Source organism: Bubalus kerabau, chromosome 1 (genome assembly GCF_029407905.1).
Source record: "Bubalus kerabau isolate K-KA32 ecotype Philippines breed swamp buffalo chromosome 1, PCC_UOA_SB_1v2, whole genome shotgun sequence".
In the NCBI taxonomy this organism is placed as follows: Eukaryota; Metazoa; Chordata; class Mammalia; order Artiodactyla; family Bovidae; genus Bubalus; species Bubalus kerabau.
This window is the reverse complement of record NC_073624.1, coordinates 169,425,866-169,448,761: the sequence shown is the minus strand read 5'-3', so window position 1 is coordinate 169,448,761 and position 22,896 is coordinate 169,425,866. Positions and strand designations below refer to the sequence as shown.

The 22,896-nt window shown below is 65.2% G+C and overlaps 2 protein-coding genes across 2 annotated transcripts; both read right to left on the bottom strand.

The window, feature by feature from the left end:
- Positions 1 to 5,484: 5,484 nt before the first annotated feature.
- LOC129658183 (double homeobox protein 4C-like) lies at positions 5,485 to 10,177 on the bottom strand. Its single transcript, XM_055589335.1, has 6 exons — positions 10,084 to 10,177; positions 7,926 to 8,140; positions 7,027 to 7,359; positions 6,790 to 6,910; positions 6,000 to 6,154; positions 5,485 to 5,625 (listed from the first exon to the last, which is right to left on the bottom strand). Exons 1-6 carry the CDS (start codon positions 10,175 to 10,177, stop codon positions 5,485 to 5,487), a joined length of 1,059 nt encoding a protein of 352 aa, XP_055445310.1.
- A 5,514-nt stretch (positions 10,178 to 15,691) lies between these two features.
- LOC129658133 (double homeobox protein 4-like protein 2) lies at positions 15,692 to 21,346 on the bottom strand. The gene is made up of 7 exons (XM_055589208.1): positions 19,663 to 21,346; positions 18,649 to 18,803; positions 18,413 to 18,532; positions 17,941 to 18,106; positions 17,784 to 17,848; positions 17,625 to 17,726; positions 15,692 to 17,250 (listed from the first exon to the last, which is right to left on the bottom strand). Exons 1-7 carry the CDS (start codon positions 19,694 to 19,696, stop codon positions 16,132 to 16,134), a joined length of 1,761 nt encoding a protein of 586 aa, XP_055445183.1. The 5' UTR covers positions 19,697 to 21,346; the 3' UTR covers positions 15,692 to 16,131.
- Positions 21,347 to 22,896: the final 1,550 nt, after the last annotated feature.

The window sequence follows — 22,896 nt, the reverse complement described above, 5'->3', positions numbered from 1 at the left end:
GCCCGCGCGGCCAGAAGCGGCCCCAAACCCTCCAGTCAGCCTGCCGACTTTCGGCCCCCCTCCCCCCCAGCCCCAGCCCCAGCCCCAGCCTACGTGTATCCAGCTCCAGACGCTTGGCAGGGCTGAACCCTCCTTACTCCTGGGCCACGTCCTGGGCCCACGCGCTGGCTGGAGAGCTTACCTGGATGCGAGGTTCTGGGATTCCCGTCTGACGAGCCAGTTCCTCCCTGGCGGCAATCCCCGGGAAGCGATCCCTCGTGAAGGCTTGCACGAGGATCCTTGTCTGAGAAGGAGAGATGACTGTCCTCTTTCTCCGGGCCTCTCTGGCCGAGGCTTCTACCCGCGAAAGAACACACCGAGAGGAGAGGACGTTAAGGCCCGTGGAACGTTCACAGCACAGATACCCTAGACGGTGTGGAGGGGAGGGGGAGTCCCACACCCCTGAATCACTACAGGTGGCTCTGCCGCCGGGGCAGGGCTCTAAGGAATACACCCACAGATGGATCGCGTGCCTGGGTCCATCGTGGACGCGTGCGTGTGCACGCGCACACACGCACACTCCCCACACGTGCATGTCCCTGTGTGTCTCTCCCCTCCTCCGGCCTTGCCGCCGAGTGCCCTGAAAGCGTGCTCCTCGGCCAAGGCTGCCCGGGCAGCCGGAGCCTAAGGTTCCCGACGGGGGCTGGGGAGGGGGTCCAAAGGGGGAACACTGCTGCCCGCCCACGCCGGCTGGGGCCGTCTTGCCCCGATCTGGGACACTGATGGGGGCAGCAACCACAGAGCCCTGTTTCCTCCTCACCTTCCCCCTCCTCCCGCACACACACACCCCCTCCCCCCGCCTCCCCCGCCCCCTTGGTGTTTCTGGGCCTCCCGTGCTCATCCACCAGCAGAGAGAATTCTCTGGCAAGAGGGGGAGGGTTCGGGACCCCCTCTGGGGGACTTGCCTTTGGAGAGAACGCTGGCTAAGTTACCTTGAGAGGAAGACTGAGGTCGAGGAGGCGACGTTGGCCCCCCTTCCCCTTCTTGGTGCACGTGTTCAGACGGCGATCGGCTCTGCTTTGACCGTCTTCTTCGTTGGTTTTGAAACCAGACCTAGGGGCAAACAGAGAGAATGCCTTCTCAGGAGAAAGGCCGCCAGATGCTTTCAGCTGCCTTGGATCGGCATGGAGAGCCTGAAAGGGAGACCGGGTGGAGAGGCGGGGGCCTACCTGGACTCTGCTTTCGTCAATGCCGAGCTCTCGGGCCAGTCGTTCTCTGGTCGCTATCCCAGGGTAGGGGTTCTGTTGAAAGAGCGCTTGCAGGGCGTCCTTCTGGCTCGGCTTCAGAGCGAGCCTCCTCCTTCGAGATCCTGTGGCGATGGGGCCTGTGGAAGAAGAGAAGAAAGGGAAGCGTCTCAGACCAGAGCACCTGGGGGAGGACTCGGCGGAGGAGCCCAAGCGTGCTCCCCGCCCAGGGGCAGTTGCCCCTGAGCCTGAGCAGAGCCGGGAGCCTGGGCACGGGTGTGCATCTGGAAGTCGCTTGGCTACACCCCGACAGCCAGGCTGAGAGGCAAGGGCGGTACCCCCGACCCCCACCCAGGCCGGAATGCAAGAAACGCCAGCAGGCAGAAAGGAAACCAAACCCAGCCCCGACACAGAGGCGGCAAGAAGTCCCGCCCGCCGAAGACCACAACACTATCCTGCCGCGTGTTCCCACCCGTCTGGGGGAGATGCCCGGGAAAGGTCTGGATGGGGCTTCTCCCAGATTTCCCTCCATCACGATGCCGGCGGGAGGGGACCTGGCTTCTCCGGGCTAACGCGGAGCACGGGCCATATTTGCCGCCAGGAGCGGAAAAGGAAAGGGAAGCGAAGCGAGGCCCAACCCTCAATGGCAGAAGGCACCAGGCCATTGTGGGGAGGAAGCCACCGAAGGAGGCAAAGCCCCAGAGCTCCCCGACTCCCATTCCCGCAGGAAGACGAGGATAAAGGGCCCCATCCCAGCCCCCGCAACCCCACACCCCCCACCCCCAACCCCCGTCAAACCACACCGTCTTCCCAGAAAAGACAAGGGAGAAGCCACGTGTGTGCCAAAGGAGCAAGACGAACAAACGATGCCCCTTTGGGCACACCTGAGTCCTGGGAACCGTGGCCCCAGCCGATCGGTCCCTGCCATTCTCGGTGGTGGGCCGACCCGTTTGCCGTGAACCCGTGGCCGAGGCGATCCACGGGTCCCCTGAGACGCGATCCGACCCCAGGGACCGAGGGCAAACGTACCGCGTGAGGCGCTGGAGGAGCCGGACGAAGCCATGGTGGGGGAGCCGCAGGGACGCTGCAGACTGCTGACCTAGTGGGCCGGGACCCAGCGGCTCAGGACTCTGGAGAGCGGGAGGCGGCTCCGCCCCTATTTATGTAAATAGGGGCGGGTGCGTCCGATGGAGGGGGCGCCCCTGGCCTCTTTCCCAGGAGAGACCCTGGACAAGAATCCCGGGGAGCCAGTGGGCTTTCACGGGCCGGGCCCGTGCCCCAGACCCCCAAGGTCCGCCGCTGGGCTGGGCGGGCAGTTCGGGGGCTTTGGTTTGTGGCCCTCCCACGCAGCGGGTGGGATCAACCCCGGGCCCAGGGGCCGTCAGCAGTGCCCACAGAGCGAACTGCCCGGGAATTCCCCTGGGTCCCTTTGACGTGGCCGGCCACGCCCCCTTTCCCAAACTGCCTTGCCTTCCAAACCGCGCTGGGTTTTCCCGCCTTTTCACATTCCACACACGTCCCTTGGCCTCGATTGCCCCCGCCCGCTCCTGCGAGGCATGGCGGGACACTGGACGCTCTCTCCAGTGCCTCCACCTAGATCCCTCGCTTTCCTTGCCTCCGTTTCCCACGCCCCTCCCCAACTCCTCCGTGCCCTCTTGGCGTCCTGTCCCTGCAGCAGTCCCAGACCGCCACCCCCAGGGCTCTGAGTGGCCTGGAGCTCAAGGCTCCGGCCAGAGACGTGAAGGTCCAGCGTCTCGAACGGCAGCTCACGCCATTTGGGGCTTTTTCACGTGGAGCCTGAGGCCCACGTCGCCCCAGCCCAAGTGCCCTGGAGATCCCGCGAAAGGGGACAGACAGTGTACCCCCGCTACTGTTAGGGAGGAGGTTCCACTAAGCCAAGGGAGGAAGCATGGACGTTCTGGACACAACGGAGCCCTCGCCCGTGCGCCAACAAGGGGACATGGAAAGAGTGTGTGCTTTCTCAAAGAGACGGAGGGCGGCGAGGAGGAGGAGGAGGAGGAGGAGGAGGAGGAGGAGGAGGAGGAGGAGGAAATCAGGAGGCCGGAGCAGACAAAGGAGGAAGAAGGCGGCGTGAAGCACCGCGGGGGATGGACGATGAGAGGCGCTTCTCTTTTTGCTGTGAACAGGGTGAAAAGAGTGAACTGAAAAGAAACGAACGAGCCACAGCAGCACCCCACCCACCCACCCAACCGTCTGGGCCGATGTATGCCTTGGCCACCCGGGCTTCTAAACCCACCACGGGGCTTCACGTGAGAACAGGCAAGGGTTCGTATGTACTTGGAAACCATTGGGCCTGTGAGCTCAGGAACGGGTTTGCAAGTAAAGCACGTACATCTGTATGTCTGCGGGTGACGGGAGGATGCTGGTGGCCGGGCGAGCTCAGTCACTATACTGTGAGGGTCAGAGAGAGACACGGAGATGAGGGGCCTTTGCAGATCTACCACGGGGCGTGTGGGCACACATGGACAGGGAGTCTGGTCGTGAAAGCGGTTGTGTGGGTAGGTCCCTACTGCTGGCTCTGAGGATCTGACCTCCGGACACCCGCCCAGAACAGGCACCTTGAAACCCAGGGAAACGTGTCCCTGACGCAGCATTCTAGGGATACCTGCAGGGTGTGCCGGGGGCTTGAAGCTGAGTCCCAGATGCGGGCACTGCCCCCCGCACCCGCACTCCCACCCCCACCCCCACCCCCACCCGCACCCTCACCCCCACCCCCACCCCCACCTCCCCCGACCCCCCTCTCCCACTCAGCCTTCCCCAACTCTCTCCCTTCGTCCCCCACCCACTCGGCCCCCTCCCACCTTGCATCTCCCAACCTTCCACCTTCTCACTCCCCTGTCTCCCTCTGCCCCTCCCTCTGCTGCCCCTGGCATAGGGAAGGAGTTCTCCCGTGTGGGCTGCTGGAAAGATGGGACCAGAAGACAGAAGAGCCAGACACAAAGAACCTGTGCCTGGCACGGGGTGTCTTTACTGGGTCCATGGAATGTTCCCTCTGAGGCAGCCTCCTGGTCACTGCCATGCAGGGAGTACTTGAGGCTTCAGGTAGGGTGTCCCTGTCTGGGGTGGGGCCCAGCTTCCCAAAGGTCCAGCACTCGGCTCCGTCCCCAAAGTGGTCGGTAGACATCCCGTCTGGATTCTCTCCTCTTCCCACACAAAGCAGCTCCCACCCACCCGCCCTTCCCCGAGCTCCATGGCCCCACATCCCAGGCAAGGAGACCTGAACGTGGCTAGGGGGAGAAGGTGCCCCTTCCTTCCTCTCCCTCTAAGCCCCAGGGCCTGGGGAGCCTGGCAGCATGTCGAGGAGGGCCTGGTACTCGTCCTCACTGAGGGGTGTTGCCAGGGTGGCCTCAACTCCTTCTTCCCCCGCAGGGGCCCCCGGAGAAGACCAGGGCGTGTCCTGGATGGCCGTGGCAGCCAAGATTTCCTCTAGGAGGCTGGGTGACCCGGGGAGGGCTGGGTGGGCCCCTGCGATGGTGGGAGAGGACCCCGGAAAAGGACCCGGCGAGCCCGGGAGGCCCGGGGCAGCCAGGAGCTCGCCTGGGAGGGCGAGGTGTGCTCGTTCATCGGCAGAGGGCCCCAGGGAAGGCCCCGGCGTGGCGCGGATGCCCGTGGCAGCCAAGACTTCCTCTAAGAGGCTGGGCGTGCCGGCGAGAGCCGGCTGTTGCGCTGCGACGACAGAGGCCCGCGTGGAAGGCCCCGGCGTGTCCGGGGTGCCCATGGCCGCCAGGAGCTCGTCTAGGAAGCTGGGTGGCCCTGGGAGGGCAGGGTCCACCCCTTCGTCGGCAGCGGCCCCCGGGGCGGGCGCCTGCGTGTCCGGGGCGCCCGTGGCCGCCAAGAGCTCATCTAGGAGGCTCGTCGAGCTCGGAAGGCTGGGGGGCTGGGGCTGTGGCTCTAGCGGAGGGGCCGTGCCTTCACCGTAGGGTGACTCCGGCCACCGCGGGATGTGTGTCTCCGGCTGTGGAGGCGGCGGGATGGCCCCTTGCCCAGGCTGCCCGGGGGCCGTGACGGCAGGGGAGCGCGCGGCCCAGGGAACTGCTCCCCGGGGAGGAGGCGGTGGCCTCCCACTTGGCTGGAGAGCCACCGGGCTGGGCTGGACCATGAAGATCATCAACGGCTGGCCCACACAGACCCCAGAGGCAGTCCCGGGCACCCAGAAAGTGGGGGCCCCAAAAGGAGCAGCTGCAGCCAAAGGTGGCATGCTCTCCTGTGGCTGAGAGGGGCGAAGGGGAGGAGAGGTGCTCTAGACAGCGGGTGGGGCCCTTCGGTCCTCTGGAGCAGGAGTCGTCGTGGCTGATGCGCCGCTGGGCCCCTGGGCCCGGCCGTTGCCGGGCCCGCTTGGGCTCCGCTGGGGGTGCCGAGCTCTTCGGTTTTGAAACCATATCTAGGGGAGCAAAGGGCAGACAGGCACTGATATCAGAAGCCGTGGCCGTCCGGATCACCCACCGTGCTGGCGCCTCTGCGGCGCCCATTCGACAGCCCGCCCGGCCGCCCGGCCTCTGGGCTGTCAGGCCCAGGGCGACTTCTGCAGGCCCCTTTTCTGCAAACGAATCCCTTGGCCCTGGGAAATGAGGGGTGCCCGCGCGGCCAGAAGCGGCCCCAAACCCTCCAGTCAGCCTGCCGACTTTCGGCCCCCCTCCCCCCCAGCCCCAGCCCCAGCCCCAGCCTACGTGTATCCAGCTCCAGACGCTTGGCAGGGCTGAACCCTCCTTACTCCTGGGCCACGTCCTGGGCCCACGCGCTGGCTGGAGAGCTTACCTGGATGCGAGGTTCTGGGATTCCCGTCTGACGAGCCAGTTCCTCCCTGGCGGCAATCCCCGGGAAGCGATCCCTCGTGAAGGCTTGCACGAGGATCCTTGTCTGAGAAGGAGAGATGACTGTCCTCTTTCTCCGGGCCTCTCTGGCCGAGGCTTCTACCCGCGAAAGAACACACCGAGAGGAGAGGACGTTAAGGCCCGTGGAACGTTCACAGCACAGATACCCTAGACGGTGTGGAGGGGAGGGGGAGTCCCACACCCCTGAATCACTACAGGTGGCTCTGCCGCCGGGGCAGGGCTCTAAGGAATACACCCACAGATGGATCGCGTGCCTGGGTCCATCGTGGACGCGTGCGTGTGCACGCGCACACACGCACACTCCCCACACGTGCATGTCCCTGTGTGTCTCTCCCCTCCTCCGGCCTTGCCGCCGAGTGCCCTGAAAGCGTGCTCCTCGGCCAAGGCTGCCCGGGCAGCCGGAGCCTAAGGTTCCCGACGGGGGCTGGGGAGGGGGTCCAAAGGGGGAACACTGCTGCCCGCCCACGCCGGCTGGGGCCGTCTTGCCCCGATCTGGGACACTGATGGGGGCAGCAACCACAGAGCCCTGTTTCCTCCTCACCTTCCCCCTCCTCCCGCACACACACACCCCCTCCCCCCGCCTCCCCCGCCCCCTTGGTGTTTCTGGGCCTCCCGTGCTCATCCACCAGCAGAGAGAATTCTCTGGCAAGAGGGGGAGGGTTCGGGACCCCCTCTGGGGGACTTGCCTTTGGAGAGAACGCTGGCTAAGTTACCTTGAGAGGAAGACTGAGGTCGAGGAGGCGACGTTGGCCCCCCTTCCCCTTCTTGGTGCACGTGTTCAGACGGCGATCGGCTCTGCTTTGACCGTCTTCTTCGTTGGTTTTGAAACCAGACCTAGGGGCAAACAGAGAGAATTCCTTCTCAGGAGAAAGGCCGCCAGATGCTTTCAGCTGCCTTGGATCGGCATGGAGAGCCTGAAAGGGAGACCGGGTGGAGAGGCGGGGGCCTACCTGGACTCTGCTTTCGTCAATGCCGAGCTCTCGGGCCAGTCGTTCTCTGGTCGCTATCCCAGGGTAGGGGTTCTGTTGAAAGAGCGCTTGCAGGGCGTCCTTCTGGCTCGGCTTCAGAGCGAGCCTCCTCCTTCGAGATCCTGTGGCGATGGGGCCTGTGGAAGAAGAGAAGAAAGGGAAGCGTCTCAGACCAGAGCACCTGGGGGAGGACTCGGCGGAGGAGCCCAAGCGTGCTCCCCGCCCAGGGGCAGTTGCCCCTGAGCCTGAGCAGAGCCGGGAGCCTGGGCACGGGTGTGCATCTGGAAGTCGCTTGGCTACACTCCGACAGCCAGGCTGAGAGGCAAGGGCGGTACCCCCGACCCCCACCCAGGCCAGAATGCAAGAAACGCCAGCAGGCAGAAAGGAAACCAAACCCAGCCCCGACACAGAGGCGGCAAGAAGTCCCGCCCGCCGAAGACCACAACACTATCCTGCCGCGTGTTCCCACCCGTCTGGGGGAGATGCCCGGGAAAGGTCTGGATGGGGCTTCTCCCAGATTTCCCTCCATCACGATGCCGGCGGGAGGGGACCTGGCTTCTCCGGGCTAACGCGGAGCACGGGCCATATTTGCCGCCAGGAGCGGAAAAGGAAAGGGAAGCGAAGCGAGGCCCAACCCTCAATGGCAGAAGGCACCAGGCCATTGTGGGGAGGAAGCCACCGAAGGAGGCAAAGCCCCAGAGCTCCCCGACTCCCATTCCCGCAGGAAGATGAGGATAAAGGGCCCCATCCCAGCCCCCGCAACCCCACACCCCCCACCCCCAACCCCCGTCAAACCACACCGTCTTCCCAGAAAAGACAAGGGAGAAGCCACGTGTGTGCCAAAGGAGCAAGACGAACAAACGATGCCCCTTTGGGCACACCTGAGTCCTGGGAACCGTGGCCCCAGCCGATCGGTCCCTGCCATTCTCGGTGGTGGGCCGACCCGTTTGCCGTGAACCCGTGGCCGAGGCGATCCACGGGTCCCCTGAGACGCGATCCGACCCCAGGGACCGAGGGCAAACGTACCGCGTGAGGCGCTGGAGGAGCCGGACGAAGCCATGGTGGGAGAGCCGCACGGACGCTGCAGACTGCTGACCTAGTGGGCCGGGACCCAGCGGCTCAGGACTCTGGAGAGCGGGAGGCGGCTCCGCCCCTATTTATGTAAATAGGGGCGGGTGCGTCCGATGGAGGGGGCGCCCCTGGCCTCTTTCCCAGGAGAGACCCTGGACAAGAATCCCGGGGAGCCAGTGGGCTTTCACGGGCCGGGCCCGTGCCCCAGACCCCCAAGGTCCGCCGCTGGGCTGGGCGGGCAGTTCGGGGGCTTTGGTTTGTGGCCCTCCCACGCAGCGGGTGGGATCAACCCCGGGCCCAGGGGCCGTCAGCAGTGCCCACAGAGCGAACTGCCCGGGAATTCCCCTGGGTCCCTTTGACGTGGCCGGCCACGCCCCCTTTCCCAAACTGCCTTGCCTTCCAAACCGCGCTGGGTTTTCCCGCCTTTTCACATTCCACACACGTCCCTTGGCCTCGATTGCCCCCGCCCGCTCCTGCGAGGCATGGCGGGACACTGGACGCTCTCTCCAGTGCCTCCACCTAGATCCCTCGCTTTCCTTGCCTCCGTTTCCCACGCCCCTCCCCAACTCCTCCGTGCCCTCTTGGCGTCCTGTCCCTGCAGCAGTCCCAGACCGCCACCCCCAGGGCTCTGAGTGGCCTGGAGCTCAAGGCTCCGGCCAGAGACGTGAAGGTCCAGCGTCTCGAACGGCAGCTCACGCCATTTGGGGCTTTTTCACGTGGAGCCTGAGGCCCACGTCGCCCCAGCCCAAGTGCCCTGGAGATCCCGCGAAAGGGGACAGACAGTGTACCCCCGCTACTGTTAGGGAGGAGGTTCCACTAAGCCAAGGGAGGAAGCATGGACGTTCTGGACACAACGGAGCCCTCGCCCGTGCGCCAACAAGGGGACATGGAAAGAGTGTGTGCTTTCTCAAAGAGACGGAGGGCGGCGAGGAGGAGGAGGAGGAGGAGGAGGAGGAGGAGGAGGAGGAGGAGGAGGAGGAAATCAGGAGGCCGGAGCAGACAAAGGAGGAAGAAGGCGGCGTGAAGCACCGCGGGGGATGGACGATGAGAGGCGCTTCTCTTTTTGCTGTGAACAGGGTGAAAAGAGTGAACTGAAAAGAAACGAACGAGCCACAGCAGCACCCCACCCACCCACCCAATCGTCTGGGCTGATGTATGCCTTGGCCACCCGGGCTTCTAAACCCACCACGGGGCTTCACGTGAGAACAGGCAAGGGTTCGTATGTACTTGGAAACCATTGGGCCTGTGAGCTCAGGAACGGGTTTGCAAGTAAAGCACGTACATCTGTATGTCTGCGGGTGACGGGAGGATGCTGGTGGCCGGGCGAGCTCAGTCACTATACTGTGAGGGTCAGAGAGAGACACGGAGATGAGGGGCCTTTGCAGATCTACCACCGTGCGTGTGGGCACACATGGACAGGGAGTCTGGTCGTGAAAGCGGTTGTGTGGGTAGGTCCCTACTGCTGGCTCTGAGGATCTGACCTCCGGACACCCGCCCAGAACAGGCACCTTGAAACCCAGGGAAACGTGTCCCTGACGCAGCATTCTAGGGATACCTGCAGGGTGTGCCGGGGGCTTGAAGCTGAGTCCCAGATGCGGGCACTGCCCCCCGCACCCGCACTCCCACCCCCACCCGCACCCTCACCCCCACCCCCACCCCCACCTCCCCCGACCCCCCTCTCCCACTCAGCCTTCCCCAACTCTCTCCCTTCGTCCCCCACCCACTCGGCCCCCTCCCACCTTGCATCTCCCAACCTTCCACCTTCTCACTCCCCTGTCTCCCTCTCCCCCTCCCTCTGCTGCCCCTGGCATAGGGAAGGAGTTCTCCCGTGTGGGCTGCTGGAAAGATGGGACCAGAAGACAGAAGAGCCAGACACAAAGAACCTGTGCCTGGCACGGGGTGTCTTTACTGGGTCCATGGAATGTTCCCTCTGAGGCAGCCTCCTGGTCACTGCCATGCAGGGAGTACTTGAGGCTTCAGGTAGGGTGTCCCTGTCTGGGGTGGGGCCCAGCTTCCCAAAGGTCCAGCACTCGGCTCCGTCCCCAAAGTGGTCGGTAGACATCCCGTCTGGATTCTCTCCTCTTCCCACACAAAGCAGCTCCCACCCACCCGCCCTTCCCCGAGCTCCATGGCCCCACATCCCAGGCAAGGAGACCTGAACGTGGCTAGGGGGAGAAGGTGCCCCTTCCTTCCTCTCCCTCTAAGCCCCAGGGCCTGGGGAGCCTGGCAGCATGTCGAGGAGGGCCTGGTACTCGTCCTCACTGAGGGGTGTTGCCAGGGTGGCCTCAACTCCTTCTTCCCCCGCAGGGGCCCCCGGAGAAGACCAGGGCGTGTCCTGGATGGCCGTGGCAGCCAAGATTTCCTCTAGGAGGCTGGGTGACCCGGGGAGGGCTGGGTGGGCCCCTGCGATGGCGGGAGAGGACCCCGGAAAAGGACCCGGCGAGCCCGGGAGGCCCGGGGCAGCCAGGAGCTCGCCTGGGAGGGCGAGGTGTGCTCGTTCATCGGCAGAGGGCCCCAGGGAAGGCCCCGGCGTGGCGCGGATGCCCGTGGCAGCCAAGACTTCCTCTGAGAGGCTGGGCGTGCCGGCGAGAGCCGGCTGTTGCGCTGCGACGACAGAGGCCCGCGTGGAAGGCCCCGGCGTGTCCGGGGTGCCCGTGGCCGCCAGGAGCTCGTCTAGGAAGCTGGGTGGCCCTGGGAGGGCAGGGTCCACCCCTTCGTCGGCAGCGGCCCCCGGGGCGGGCGCCTGCGTGTCCGGGGCGCCCGTGGCCGCCAAGAGCTCATCTAGGAGGCTCGTCGAGCTCGGAAGGCTGGGGGGCTGGGGCTGTGGCTCTAGCGGAGGGGCCGTGCCTTCACCGTAGGGTGACTCCGGCCACCGCGGGATGTGTGTCTCCGGCTGTGGAGGCGGCGGGATGGCCCCTTGCCCAGGCTGCCCGGGGGCCGTGACGGCAGGGGAGCGCGCGGCCCAGGGAACTGCTCCCCGGGGAGGAGGCGGTGGCCTCCCACTTGGCTGGAGAGCCACCGGGCTGGGCTGGACCATGAAGATCATCAACGGCTGGCCCACACAGACCCCAGAGGCAGTCCCGGGCACCCAGAAAGTGGGGGCCCCAAAAGGAGCAGCTGCAGCCAAGGGTGGCATGCTCTCCTGTGGCTGAGAGGGGCGAAGGGGAGGAGAGGTGCTCTGGACAGCGGGTGGGGCCCTTCGGTCCTCTGGAGCAGGAGTCGTCGTGGCTGATGCGCCGCTGGGCCCCTGGGCCCGGCCGTTGCCGGGCCCGCTTGGGCTCTGCTGGGGGTGCCGAGCTCTTCGGTTTTGAAACCATATCTAGGGGAGCAAAGGGCAGACAGGCACTGATATCAGAAGCCGTGGCCGTCCGGATCACCCACCGTGCTGGCGCCTCTGCGGCGCCCATTCGACAGCCCGCCCGGCCGCCCGGCCTCTGGGCTGTCAGGCCCAGGGCGACTTCTGCAGGCCCCTTTTCTGCAAATGAATCCCTTGGCCCTGGGAAATGAGGGGTGCCCGCGTGGCCAGAAGCGGCCCCAAACCCTCCAGTCAGCCTGCCGACTTTCGGCCCCCCTCCCCCCCAGCCCCAGCCCCAGCCCCAGCCTACGTGTATCCAGCTCCAGACGCTTGGCAGGGCTGAACCCTCCTTACTCCTGGGCCACGTCCTGGGCCCACGCGCTGGCTGGAGAGCTTACCTGGATGCGAGGTTCTGGGATTCCCGTCTGACGAGCCAGTTCCTCCCTGGCGGCAATCCCCGGGAAGCGATCCCTCGTGAAGGCTTGCACGAGGATCCTTGTCTGAGAAGGAGAGATGACTGTCCTCTTTCTCCGGGCCTCTCTGGCCGAGGCTTCTACCCGCGAAAGAACACACCGAGAGGAGAGGACGTTAAGGCCCGTGGAACGTTCACAGCACAGATACCCTAGACGGTGTGGAGGGGAGGGGGAGTCCCACACCCCTGAATCACTACAGGTGGCTCTGCCGCCGGGGCAGGGCTCTAAGGAATACACCCACAGATGGATCGCGTGCCTGGGTCCATCGTGGACGCGTGCGTGTGCACGCGCACACACGCACACTCCCCACACGTGCATGTCCCTGTGTGTCTCTCCCCTCCTCCGGCCTTGCCGCCGAGTGCCCTGAAAGCGTGCTCCTCGGCCAAGGCTGCCCGGGCAGCCGGAGCCAAAGGTTCCCGACGGGGGCTGGGGAGGGGGTGCAAAGGGGGAACACTGCTGCCCGCCCACGCCGGCTGGGGCCGTCTTGCCCCGATCTGGGACACTGATGGGGGCAGCAACCACAGAGCCCTGTTTCCTCCTCACCTTCCCCCTCCTCCCGCACACACACACCCCCCCCCCGCCTCCCCCGCCCCCTTGGTGTTTCTGGGCCTCCCGTGCTCATCCACCAGCAGAGAGAATTCTCTGGCAAGAGGGGGAGGGTTCGGGACCCCCTCTGGGGGACTTGCCTTTGGAGAGAACGCTGGCTAAGTTACCTTGAGAGGAAGACTGAGGTCGAGGAGGCGACGTTGGCCCCCCTTCCCCTTCTTGGTGCACGTGTTCAGACGGCGATCGGCTCTGCTTTGACCGTCTTCTTCGTTGGTTTTGAAACCAGACCTAGGGGCAAACAGAGAGAATTCCTTCTCAGGAGAAAGGCCGCCAGATGCTTTCAGCTGCCTTGGATCGGCATGGAGAGCCTGAAAGGGAGACCGGGTGGAGAGGCGGGGGCCTACCTGGACTCTGCTTTCGTCAATGCCGAGCTCTCGGGCCAGTCGTTCTCTGGTCGCTATCCCAGGGTAGGGGTTCTGTTGAAAGAGCGCTTGCAGGGCGTCCTTCTGGCTCGGCTTCAGAGCGAGTCTCCTCCTTCGAGATCCTGTGGCGATGGGGCCTGTGGAAGAAGAGAAGAAAGGGAAGCGTCTCAGACCAGAGCACCTGCGGGAGGACTCGGCGGAGGAGCCCAAGCGTGCTCCCCGCCCAGGGGCAGTTGCCCCTGAGCCTGAGCAGAGCCGGGAGCCTGGGCACGGGTGTGCATCTGGAAGTCGCTTGGCTACACCCCGACAGCCAGGCTGAGAGGCAAGGGCGGTACCCCCGACCCCCACCCAGGCCGGAATGCAAGAAACGCCAGCAGGCAGAAAGGAAACCAAACCCAGCCCCGACACAGAGGCGGCAAGAAGTCCCGCCCGCCGAAGACCACAACACTATCCTGCCGCGTGTTCCCACCCGTCTGGGGGAGATGCCCGGGAAAGGTCTGGATGGGGCTTCTCCCAGATTTCCCTCCATCACGATGCCGGCGGGAGGGGACCTGGCTTCTCCGGGCTAACGCGGAGCACGGGCCATATTTGCCGCCAGGAGCGGAAAAGGAAAGGGAAGCGAAGCGAGGCCCAACCCTCAATGGCAGAAGGCACCAGGCCATTGTGGGGAGGAAGCCACCGAAGGAGGCAAAGCCCCAGAGCTCCCCGACTCCCATTCCCGCAGGAAGACGAGGATAAAGGGCCCCATCCCAGCCCCCGCAACCCCACACCCCCCACCCCCAACCCCCATCAAACCACACCATCTTCCCAGAAAAGACAAGGGAGAAGCCACGTGTGTGCCAAAGGAGCAAGAGGAACAAATGATGCCCCTTTGGGCACACCTGAGTCCTGGGAACCGTGGCCCCAGCCGATCGGTCCCTGCCATTCTCGGTGGTGGGCCGACCCGTTTGCCGTGAACCTGTGGCCGAGGCGATCCACGGGTCCCCTGAGACGCGATCCGACCCCAGGGACCGAGGGCAAACGTACCGCGTGAGGCGCTGGAGGAGCCGGACGAAGCCATGGTGGGAGAGCCGCACGGACGCTGCAGACTGCTGCCCTAGTGGGCCGGGACCCAGAGGCTCAGGACTCTGGAGAGCGGGAGGCGGCTCCGCCCCTATTTATGTAAATAGGGGCGGGTGCGTCCGATGGAGGGGGCGCCCCTGGCCTCTTTCCCAGGAGAGACCCTGGACAAGAATCCCGGGGAGCCAGTGGGCTTTCACGGGCCGGGCCCGTGCCCCAGACCCCCAAGGTCCGCCGCTGGGCTGGGCGGGCAGTTCGGGGGCTTTGGTTTGTGGCCCTCCCACGCAGCGGGTGGGATCAACCCCGGGCCCAGGGGCCGTCAGCAGTGCCCACAGAGCAAACTGCCCGGGAATTCCCCTGGGTCCCTTTGACGTGGCCGGCCACGCCCCCTTTCCCAAACTGCCTTGCCTTCCAAACCGCGCTGGGTTTTCCCGCCTTTTCACATTCCACGCACGTCCCTTGGCCTCGATTGCCCCCGCCCGCTCCTGCGAGGCATGGCGGGACACTGGACGCTCTCTCCAGTGCCTCCACCTAGATCCCTCGCTTTCCTTGCCTCCGTTTCCCACGCCCCTCCCCAACTCCTCCGTGCCCTCTTGGCGTCCTGTCCCTGCAGCAGTCCCAGACCGCCACCCCCAGGGCTCTGAGTGGCCTGGAGCTCAAGGCTCCGGCCAGAGACGTGAAGGTCCAGCGTCTCGAACGGCAGCTCACGCCATTTGGGGCTTTTTCATGTGGAGCCTGAGGCCCACGTCGCCCCAGCCCAAGTGCCCTGGAGATCCCGCGAAAGGGGACAGACAGTGTACCCCCGCTACTGTTAGGGAGGAGGTTCCACTAAGCCAAGGGAGGAAGCATGGACGTTCTGGACACAACGGAGCCCTCGCCCGTGCTCCAACAAGGGGACATGGAAAGAGTGTGTGCTTTCTCAAAGAGACGGAGGGCGGCGAGGAGGAGGAGGAGGAGGAGGAGGAGGAGGAGGAGGAGGAGGAGGAGGAAATCAGGAGGCCGGAGCAGACAAAGGAGGAAGAAGGCGGCGTGAAGCACCGCGGGGGATGGACGATGAGAGGCGCTTGTCTTTTCGCTGTGAACAGGGTGAAAAGAGTGAACTGAAAAGAAACGAACGAGCCACAGCAGCACCCCACCCACCCACCCAACCGTCTGGGCCGATGTATGCCTTGGCCACCCGGGCTTCTAAACCCACCACGGGGCTTCACGTGAGAACAGGCAGGGGTTCGTATGTACTTGGAAACCATTGGGCCTGTGAGCTCAGGAACGGGTTTGCAAGTAAAGCACGTACATCTGTATGTCTGCGGGTGACGGGAGGATGCTGGTGGCCGGGCGAGCTCAGTCACTATACTGTGAGGGTCAGAGAGAGACACGGAGATGAGGGGCCTTTGCAGATCTACCACCGGGCGTGTGGGCACACATGGACAGGGAGTCTGGTCGTGAAAGCGGTTGTGTGGGTAGGTCCCTACTGCTGGCTCTGAGGATCTGACCTCCGGACACCCGCCCAGAACAGGCACCTTGAAACCCAGGGAAACGTGTCCCTGACGCAGCATTCTAGGGATACCTGCAGGGTGTGCCGGGGGCTTGAAGCTGAGTCCCAGATGCAGGCACTGCCCCCCGCACCCGCACTCCCACCCCCACCCCCACCCCCACCCGCACCCTCACCCCCACCCCCACCCCCACCTCCCCCGACCCCCCTCTCCCACTCAGCCTTCCCCAACTCTCTCCCTTCGTCCCCCACCCACTCGGCCCCCTCCCACCTTGCATCTCCCAACCTTCCACCTTCTCACTCCCCTGTCTCCCTCTCCCCCTCCCTCTGCTGCCCCTGGCATAGGGAAGGAGTTCTCCCGTGTGGGCTGCTGGAAAGATGGGACCAGAAGACAGAAGAGCCAGACACAAAGAACCTGTGCCTGGCACGGGGTGTCTTTACTGGGTCCATGGAATGTTCCCTCTGAGGCAGCCTCCTGGTCACTGCCATGCAGGGAGTACTTGAGGCTTCAGGTAGGGTGTCCCTGTCTGGGGTGGGGCCCAGCTTCCCAAAGGTCCAGCACTCGGCTCCGTCCCCAAAGTGGTCGGTAGACATCCCGTCTGGATTCTCTCCTCTTCCCACACAAAGCAGCTCCCACCCACCCGCCCTTCCCCGAGCTCCATGGCCCCACATCCCAGGCAAGGAGACCTGAACGTGGCTAGGGGGAGAAGGTGCCCCTTCCTTCCTCTCCCTCTAAGCCCCAGGGCCTGGGGAGCCTGGCAGCATGTCGAGGAGGGCCTGGTACTCGTCCTCACTGAGGGGTGTTGCCAGGGTGGCCTCAACTCCTTCTTCCCCTGCAGGGGCCCCCGGAGAAGACCAGGGCGTGTCCTGGATGGCCGTGGCAGCCAAGATTTCCTCTAGGAGGCTGGGTGACCCGGGGAGGGCTGGGTGGGCCCCTGCGATGGCGGGAGAGGACCCCGGAAAAGGACCCGGCGAGCCCGGGAGGCCCGGGGCAGCCAGGAGCTCGCCTGGGAGGGCGAGGTGTGCTCGTTCATCGGCAGAGGGCCCCAGGGAAGGCCCCGGCGTGGCGCGGATGCCCGTGGCAGCCAAGACTTCCTCTAAGAGGCTGGGCGTGCCGGCGAGAGCCGGCTGTTGCGCTGCGACGACAGAGGCCCGCGTGGAAGGCCCCGGCGTGTCCGGGGTGCCCGTGGCCGCCAGGAGCTCGTCTAGGAAGCTGGGTGGCCCTGGGAGGGCAGGGTCCACCCCTTCGTCGGCAGCGGCCCCCGGGGCGGGCGCCTGCGTGTCCGGGGCGCCCGTGGCCGCCAAGAGCTCATCTAGGAGGCTCGTCGAGCTCGGAAGGCTGGGGGGCTGGGGCTGTGGCTCTAGCGGAGGGGCCGTGCCTTCACCGTAGGGTGACTCCGGCCACCGCGGGATGTGTGTCTCCGGCTGTGGAGGCGGCGGGATGGCCCCTTGCCCAGGCTGCCCGGGGGCCGTGACGGCAGGGGAGCGCGCGGCCCAGGGAACTGCTCCCCGGGGAGGAGGCGGTGGCCTCCCACTTGGCTGGAGAGCCACCGGGCTGGGCTGGACCATGAAGATCATCAACGGCTGGCCCACACAGACCCCAGAGGCAGTCCCGGGCACCCAGAAAGTGGGGGCCCCAAAAGGAGCAGCTGCAGCCAAGGGTGGCATGCTCTCCTGTGGCTGAGAGGGGCGAAGGGGAGGAGAGGTGCTCTGGACAGCGGGTGGGGCCCTTCGGTCCTCTGGAGCAGGAGTCGTCGTGGCTGATGCGCCGCTGGGCCCCTGGGCCCGGCCGTTGCCGGGCCCGCTTGGGCTCCGCTGGGGGTGCCGAGCTCTTCGGTTTTGAAACCATATCTAGGGGAGCAAAGGGCAGACAGGCACTGATATCAGAAGCCGTGGCCGTCCGGATCACCCACCGTGCTGGCGCCTCTGCGGCGCCCATTCGACAGCCCGCCCGGCCGCCCGGCCTCTGGGCTGTCAGGCCCAGGGCGACTTCTGCAGGCCCCTTTTCTGCAAACGAATCCCTTGGCCCTGGGAAATGAGGGGTGCCCGCGCGGCCAGAAGCGGCCCCAAACCCTCCAGTCAGCCTGCCGACTTTCGGCCCCCCTCCCCCCCAGCCCCAGCCCCAGCCCCAGCCTACGTGTATCCAGCTCCAGACGCTTGGCAGGGCTGAACCCTCCTTACTCCTGGGCCACGTCCTGGGCCCACGCGCTGGCTGGAGAGCTTACCTGGATGCGAGGTTCTGGGATTCCCGTCTGACGAGCCAGTTCCTCCCTGGCGGCAATCCCCGGGAAGCGATCCCTCGTAAAGGCTTGCACGAGGATCCTTGTCTGAGAAGGAGAGATGACTGTCCTCTTTCTCCGGGCCTCTCAGGCCGAGGCTTCTACCCGCGAAAGAACACACCGAGAGGAGAGGACGTTAAGGCCCGTGGAACGTTCACAGCACAGATACCCTAGACGGTGTGGAGGGGAGGGGGAGTCCCACACCCCTGAATCACTACAGGTGGCTCTGCCGCCGGGGCAGGGCTCTAAGGAATACACCCACAGATGGATCGCGTGCCTGGGTCCATCGTGGACACGTGCGTGTGCACGCGCACACACGCACACTCCCCACACGTGCATGTCCCTGTGTGTCTCTCCCCTCCTCCGGCCTTGCCGCCGAGTGCCCTGAAAGCGTGCTCCTCGGCCAAGGCTGCCCGGGCAGCCGGAGCCTAAGGTTCCCGACGGGGGCTGGGGAGGGGGTCCAAAGGGGGAACACTGCTGCCCGCCCACGCCGGCTGGGGACGTCTTGCCCCGATCTGGGACACTGATGGGGGCAGCAACCACAGAGCCCTGTTTCCTCCTCACCTTCCCCCTCCTCCCGCACACACACACCCCCCCCCCGCCTCCCCCGCCCCCTTGGTGTTTCTGGGCCTCCCGTGCTCATCCACCAGCAGAGAGAATTCTCTGGCAAGAGGGGGAGGGTTCGGGACCCCCTCTGGGGGACTTGCCTTTGGAGAGAATGCTGGCTAAGTTACCTTGAGAGGAAGACTGAGGTCGAGGAAGCGACGTTGGCCCCCTTCCCCTTCTTGGTGCACGTGTTCAGACGGCGATCGGCTCTGCTTTGACCGTCTTCTTCGTTGGTTTTGAAACCAGACCTAGGGGCAAACAGAGAGAATTCCTTCTCAGGAGAAAGGCCGCCAGATGCTGTCAGCTGCCTTGGATCGGCATGGAGAGCCTGAAAGGGAGACCGGGTGGAGAGGCGGGGGCCTACCTGGACTCTGCTTTCGTCAATGCCGAGCTCTCGGGCCAGTCGTTCTCTGGTCGCTATCCCAGGGTAGGGGTTCTGTTGAAAGAGCGCTTGCAGGGCGTCCTTCTGGCTCGGCTTCAGAGCGAGCCTCCTCCTTCGAGATCCTGTGGCGATGGGGCCTGTGGAAGAAGAGAAGAAAGGGAAGCGTCTCAGACCAGAGCACCTGGGGGAGGACTCGGCGGAGGAGCCCAAGCGTGCTCCCCGCCCAGGGGCAGTTGCCCCTGAGCCTGAGCAGAGCCGGGAGCCTGGGCACGGGTGTGCATCTGGAAGTCGAAGGGCGGTACCCCCGACCCCCACCCAGGCCGGAATGCAAGAAACGCCAGCAGGCAGAAAGGAAACCAAACCCAGCCCCGACACAGAGGCGGCAAGAGGTCTTCCCGCCCGCCGAAGACCACAACACTATCCTGCCGCGTGTTCCCACCCGTCTGGGGGAGATGCCCGGGAAAGGTCTGGATGGGGCTTCTCCCAGATTTCCCTCCATCACGATGCCGGCGGGAGGGGACCTGGCTTCTCCGGGCTAACGCGGAGCACGGGCCATATTTGCCGCCAGGAGCGGAAAAGGAAAGGGAAGCGAAGCGAAGCCCAACCCTCAATGGCAGAAGGCACCAGGCCATTGTGGGGAGGAAGCCAGCGAAGGAGGCAAAGCCCCAGAGCTCCCCGACTCCCATTCCCGCAGGAAGATGAGGATAAAGGGCCCCATCCCAGCCCCCGCAACCCCACACCCCCCACCCCCAACCCCCGTCAAACCACACCGTCTTCCCAGAAAAGACAAGGGAGAAGCCACGTGTGTGCCAAAGGAGCAAGACGAACAAACGATGCCCCTTTGGGCACACCTGAGTCCTGGGAACCGTGGCCCCAGCCGATCGGTCCCTGCCATTCTCGGTGGTGGGCCGACCCGTTTGCCGTGAACCCGTGGCCGAGGCGATCCACGGGTCCCCTGAGACGCGATCCGACCCCAGGGACCGAGGGCAAACGTACCGCGTGAGGCGCTGGAGGAGCCGGACGAAGCCATGGTGGGAGAGCCGCACGGACGCTGCAGACTGCTGACCTAGTGGGCCGGGACCCAGCGGCTCAGGACTCTGGAGAGCGGGAGGCGGCTCCGCCCCTATTTATGTAAATAGGGGCGGGTGCGTCCGATGGAGGGGGCGCCCCTGGCCTCTTTCCCAGGAGAGACCCTGGACAAGAATCCCGGGGAGCCAGTGGGCTTTCACGGGCCGGGCCCGTGCCCCAGACCCCCAAGGTCCGCCGCTGGGCTGGGCGGGCAGTTCGGGGGCTTTGGTTTGTGGCCCTCCCACGCAGCGGGTGGGATCAACCCCGGGCCCAGGGGCCGTCAGCAGTGCCCACAGAGCGAACTGCCCGGGAATTCCCCTGGGTCCCTTTGACGTGGCCGGCCACGCCCCCTTTCCCAAACTGCCTTGCCTTCCAAACCGCGCTGGGTTTTCCCGCCTTTTCACATTCCACACACGTCCCTTGGCCTCGATTGCCCCCGCCCGCTCCTGCGAGGCATGGCGGGACACTGGACGCTCTCTCCAGTGCCTCCACCTAGATCCCTCGCTTTCCTTGCCTCCGTTTCCCACGCCCCTCCCCAACTCCTCCGTGCCCTCTTGGCGTCCTGTCCCTGCAGCAGTCCCAGACCGCCACCCCCAGGGCTCTGAGTGGCCTGGAGCTCAAGGCTCCGGCCAGAGACGTGAAGGTCCAGCGTCTCGAACGGCAGCTCACGCCATTTGGGGCTTTTTCACGTGGAGCCTGAGGCCCACGTCGCCCCAGCCCAAGTGCCCTGGAGATCCCGCGAAAGGGGACAGACAGTGTACCCCCGCTACTGTTAGGGAGGAGGTTCCACTAAGCCAAGGGAGGAAGCATGGACGTTCTGGACACAACGGAGCCCTCGCCCGTGCGCCAACAAGGGGACATGGAAAGAGTGTGTGCTTTCTCAAAGAGACGGAGGGCGGCGAGGAGGAGGAGGAGGAGGAGGAGGAGGAGGAGGAGGAGGAGGAAATCAGGAGGCCGGAGCAGACAAAGGAGGAAGAAGGCGGCGTGAAGCACCGCGGGGGATGGACGATGAGAGGCGCTTCTCTTTTCGCTGTGAACAGGGTGAAAAGAGTGAACTGAAAAGAAACGAACGAGCCACAGCAGCACCCCACCCACCCACCCAACCGTCTGGGCCGATGTATGCCTTGGCCACCCGGGCTTCTAAACCCACCACGGGGCTTCACGTGAGAACAGGCAAGGGTTCGTATGTACTTGGAAACCATTGGGCCTGTGAGCTCAGGAACGGGTTTGCAAGTAAAGCACGTACATCTGTATGTCTGCGGGTGACGGGAGGATGCTGGTGGCCGGGCGAGCTCAGTCACTATACTGTGAGGGTCAGAGAGAGACACGGAGATGAGGGGCCTTTGCAGATCTACCACCGGGCGTGTGGGCACACATGGACAGGGAGTCTGGTCGTGAAAGCGGTTGTGTGGGTAGGTCCCTACTGCTGGCTCTGAGGATCTGACCTCCGGACACCCGCCCAGAACAGGCACCTTGAAACCCAGGGAAACGTGTCCCTGACGCAGCATTCTAGGGATACCTGCAGGGTGTGCCGGGGGCTTGAAGCTGAGTCCCAGATGCGGGCACTGCCCCCCGCACCCGCACTCCCACCCCCACCCCCACCCCCACCCGCACCCTCACCCCCACCCCCACCCCCACCTCCCCCGACCCCCCTCTCCCACTCAGCCTTCCCCAAGTCTCTCCCTTCGTCCCCCACCCACTCGGCCCCCTCCCACCTTGCATCTCCCAACCTTCCACCTTCTCACTCCCCTGTCTCCCTCTCCCCCTCCCTCTGCTGCCCCTGGCATAGGGAAGGAGTTCTCCCGTGTGGGCTGCTGGAAAGATGGGACCAGAAGACAGAAGAGCCAGACACAAAGAACCTGTGCCTGGCACGGGGTGTCTTTACTGGGTCCATGGAATGTTCCCTCTGAGGCAGCCTCCTGGTCACTGCCATGCAGGGAGTACTTGAGGCTTCAGGTAGGGTGTCCCTGTCTGGGGTGGGGCCCAGCTTCCCAAAGGTCCAGCACTCGGCTCCGTCCCCAAAGTGGTCGGTAGACATCCCGTCTGGATTCTCTCCTCTTCCCACACAAAGCAGCTCCCACCCACCCGCCCTTCCCCGAGCTCCATGGCCCCACATCCCAGGCAAGGAGACCTGAAAGTGGCTAGGGGGAGAAGGTGCCCCTTCCTTCCTCTCCCTCTAAGCCCCAGGGCCTGGGGAGCCTGGCAGCATGTCGAGGAGGGCCTGGTACTCGTCCTCACTGAGGGGTGTTGCCAGGGTGGCCTCAACTCCTTCTTCCCCCGCAGGGGCCCCCGGAGAAGACCAGGGCGTGTCCTGGATGGCCGTGGCAGCCAAGATTTCCTCTAGGAGGCTGGGTGACCCGGGGAGGGCTGGGTGGGCCCCTGCGATGGCGGGAGAGGACCCCGGAAAAGGACCCGGCGAGCCCGGGAGGCCCGGGGCAGCCAGGAGCTCGCCTGGGAGGGCGAGGTGTGCTCGTTCATCGGCAGAGGGCCCCAGGGAAGGCCCCGGCGTGGTGCGGATGCCCGTGGCAGCCAAGTCTTCCTCTGAGAGGCTGGGCGTGCCGGCGAGAGCCGGCTGTTGCGCTGCGACGACAGAGCCCCGCGTGGAAGGCCCCGGCGTGTCCGGGGTGCCCGTGGCCGCCAGGAGCTCGTCTAGGAAGCTGGGTGGCCCTGGGAGGACAGGATCCACCAGCGCCCGTGGGTGTTTTCTCCCGAGGCATTACGAGGATCTCAGGGAGCCTCTCATGCGGTGCCAGGGAAGTCAGGTCTCCATGCGCGTGGCGAGAGGGAGCGCTTCATGGCCCTCGAGTTCACAGGAGGGGACTAGGGCCTCGAGACGCGTTGAAGAAGGACTCTCGAGGTCTTTCTCGGGGGGCGTCGGGAAACCCTCGTTTCCCTCGACTTCTGCCGGGGACCGTAGGGAACATCCCAGTGTGCCTCTGAGAGGCGAGGGGGCCTGTGGAGTTGGCGGGGCCTCTCGGGACTCCGCTCGGTCTGGCGCAACGAAAGAGGGCCTCACCTCGAGGGGAGGCAGGAACCTCAGTCTTCCTCTCAGTTTCGGACTCCAACCGCAGGGTCCCTGCAGAGTTGGTAGAGGAGAGTGAGGCCTCGTCTTGTCTGAGGAAGGGAACCCCGCTGGCCTCTCGAGTTGCTCAGGCGGTCTCA

Excerpts from the sequence above, each read along its gene's own strand:
- LOC129658183 (XM_055589335.1), bottom strand. The coding sequence starts at position 10,177 with ATGTCTACCGACCACTTTGGGGACGGAGCCGAGTGCTGGACCTTTGGG. Across the intron at positions 7,360-7,925 it reads CCACGGTTCCCAGGACTCAG|CCTGGCTGTCGGAGTGTAGC; the intron begins GTGTGCCCAAAG and ends CTTGCCTCTCAG. Across the intron at positions 6,911-7,026 it reads TTGACGAAAGCAGAGTCCAG|GTCTGGTTTCAAAACCAACG; the intron begins GTAGGCCCCCGC and ends GTTTGCCCCTAG.
- LOC129658133 (XM_055589208.1), bottom strand. The coding sequence starts at position 19,696 with ATGGCTTCGTCCGGCTCCTCCAGCGCCTCACGCG. Across the intron at positions 18,533-18,648 it reads TTGACGAAAGCAGAGTCCAG|GTCTGGTTTCAAAACCAACG; the intron begins GTAGGCCCCCGC and ends GTTTGCCCCTAG. Across the intron at positions 17,727-17,783 it reads CTCGGTGTGTTCTTTCGCGG|ACAAGGATCCTCGTGCAAGC; the intron begins GTAGAAGCCTCG and ends TCTCCTTCTCAG.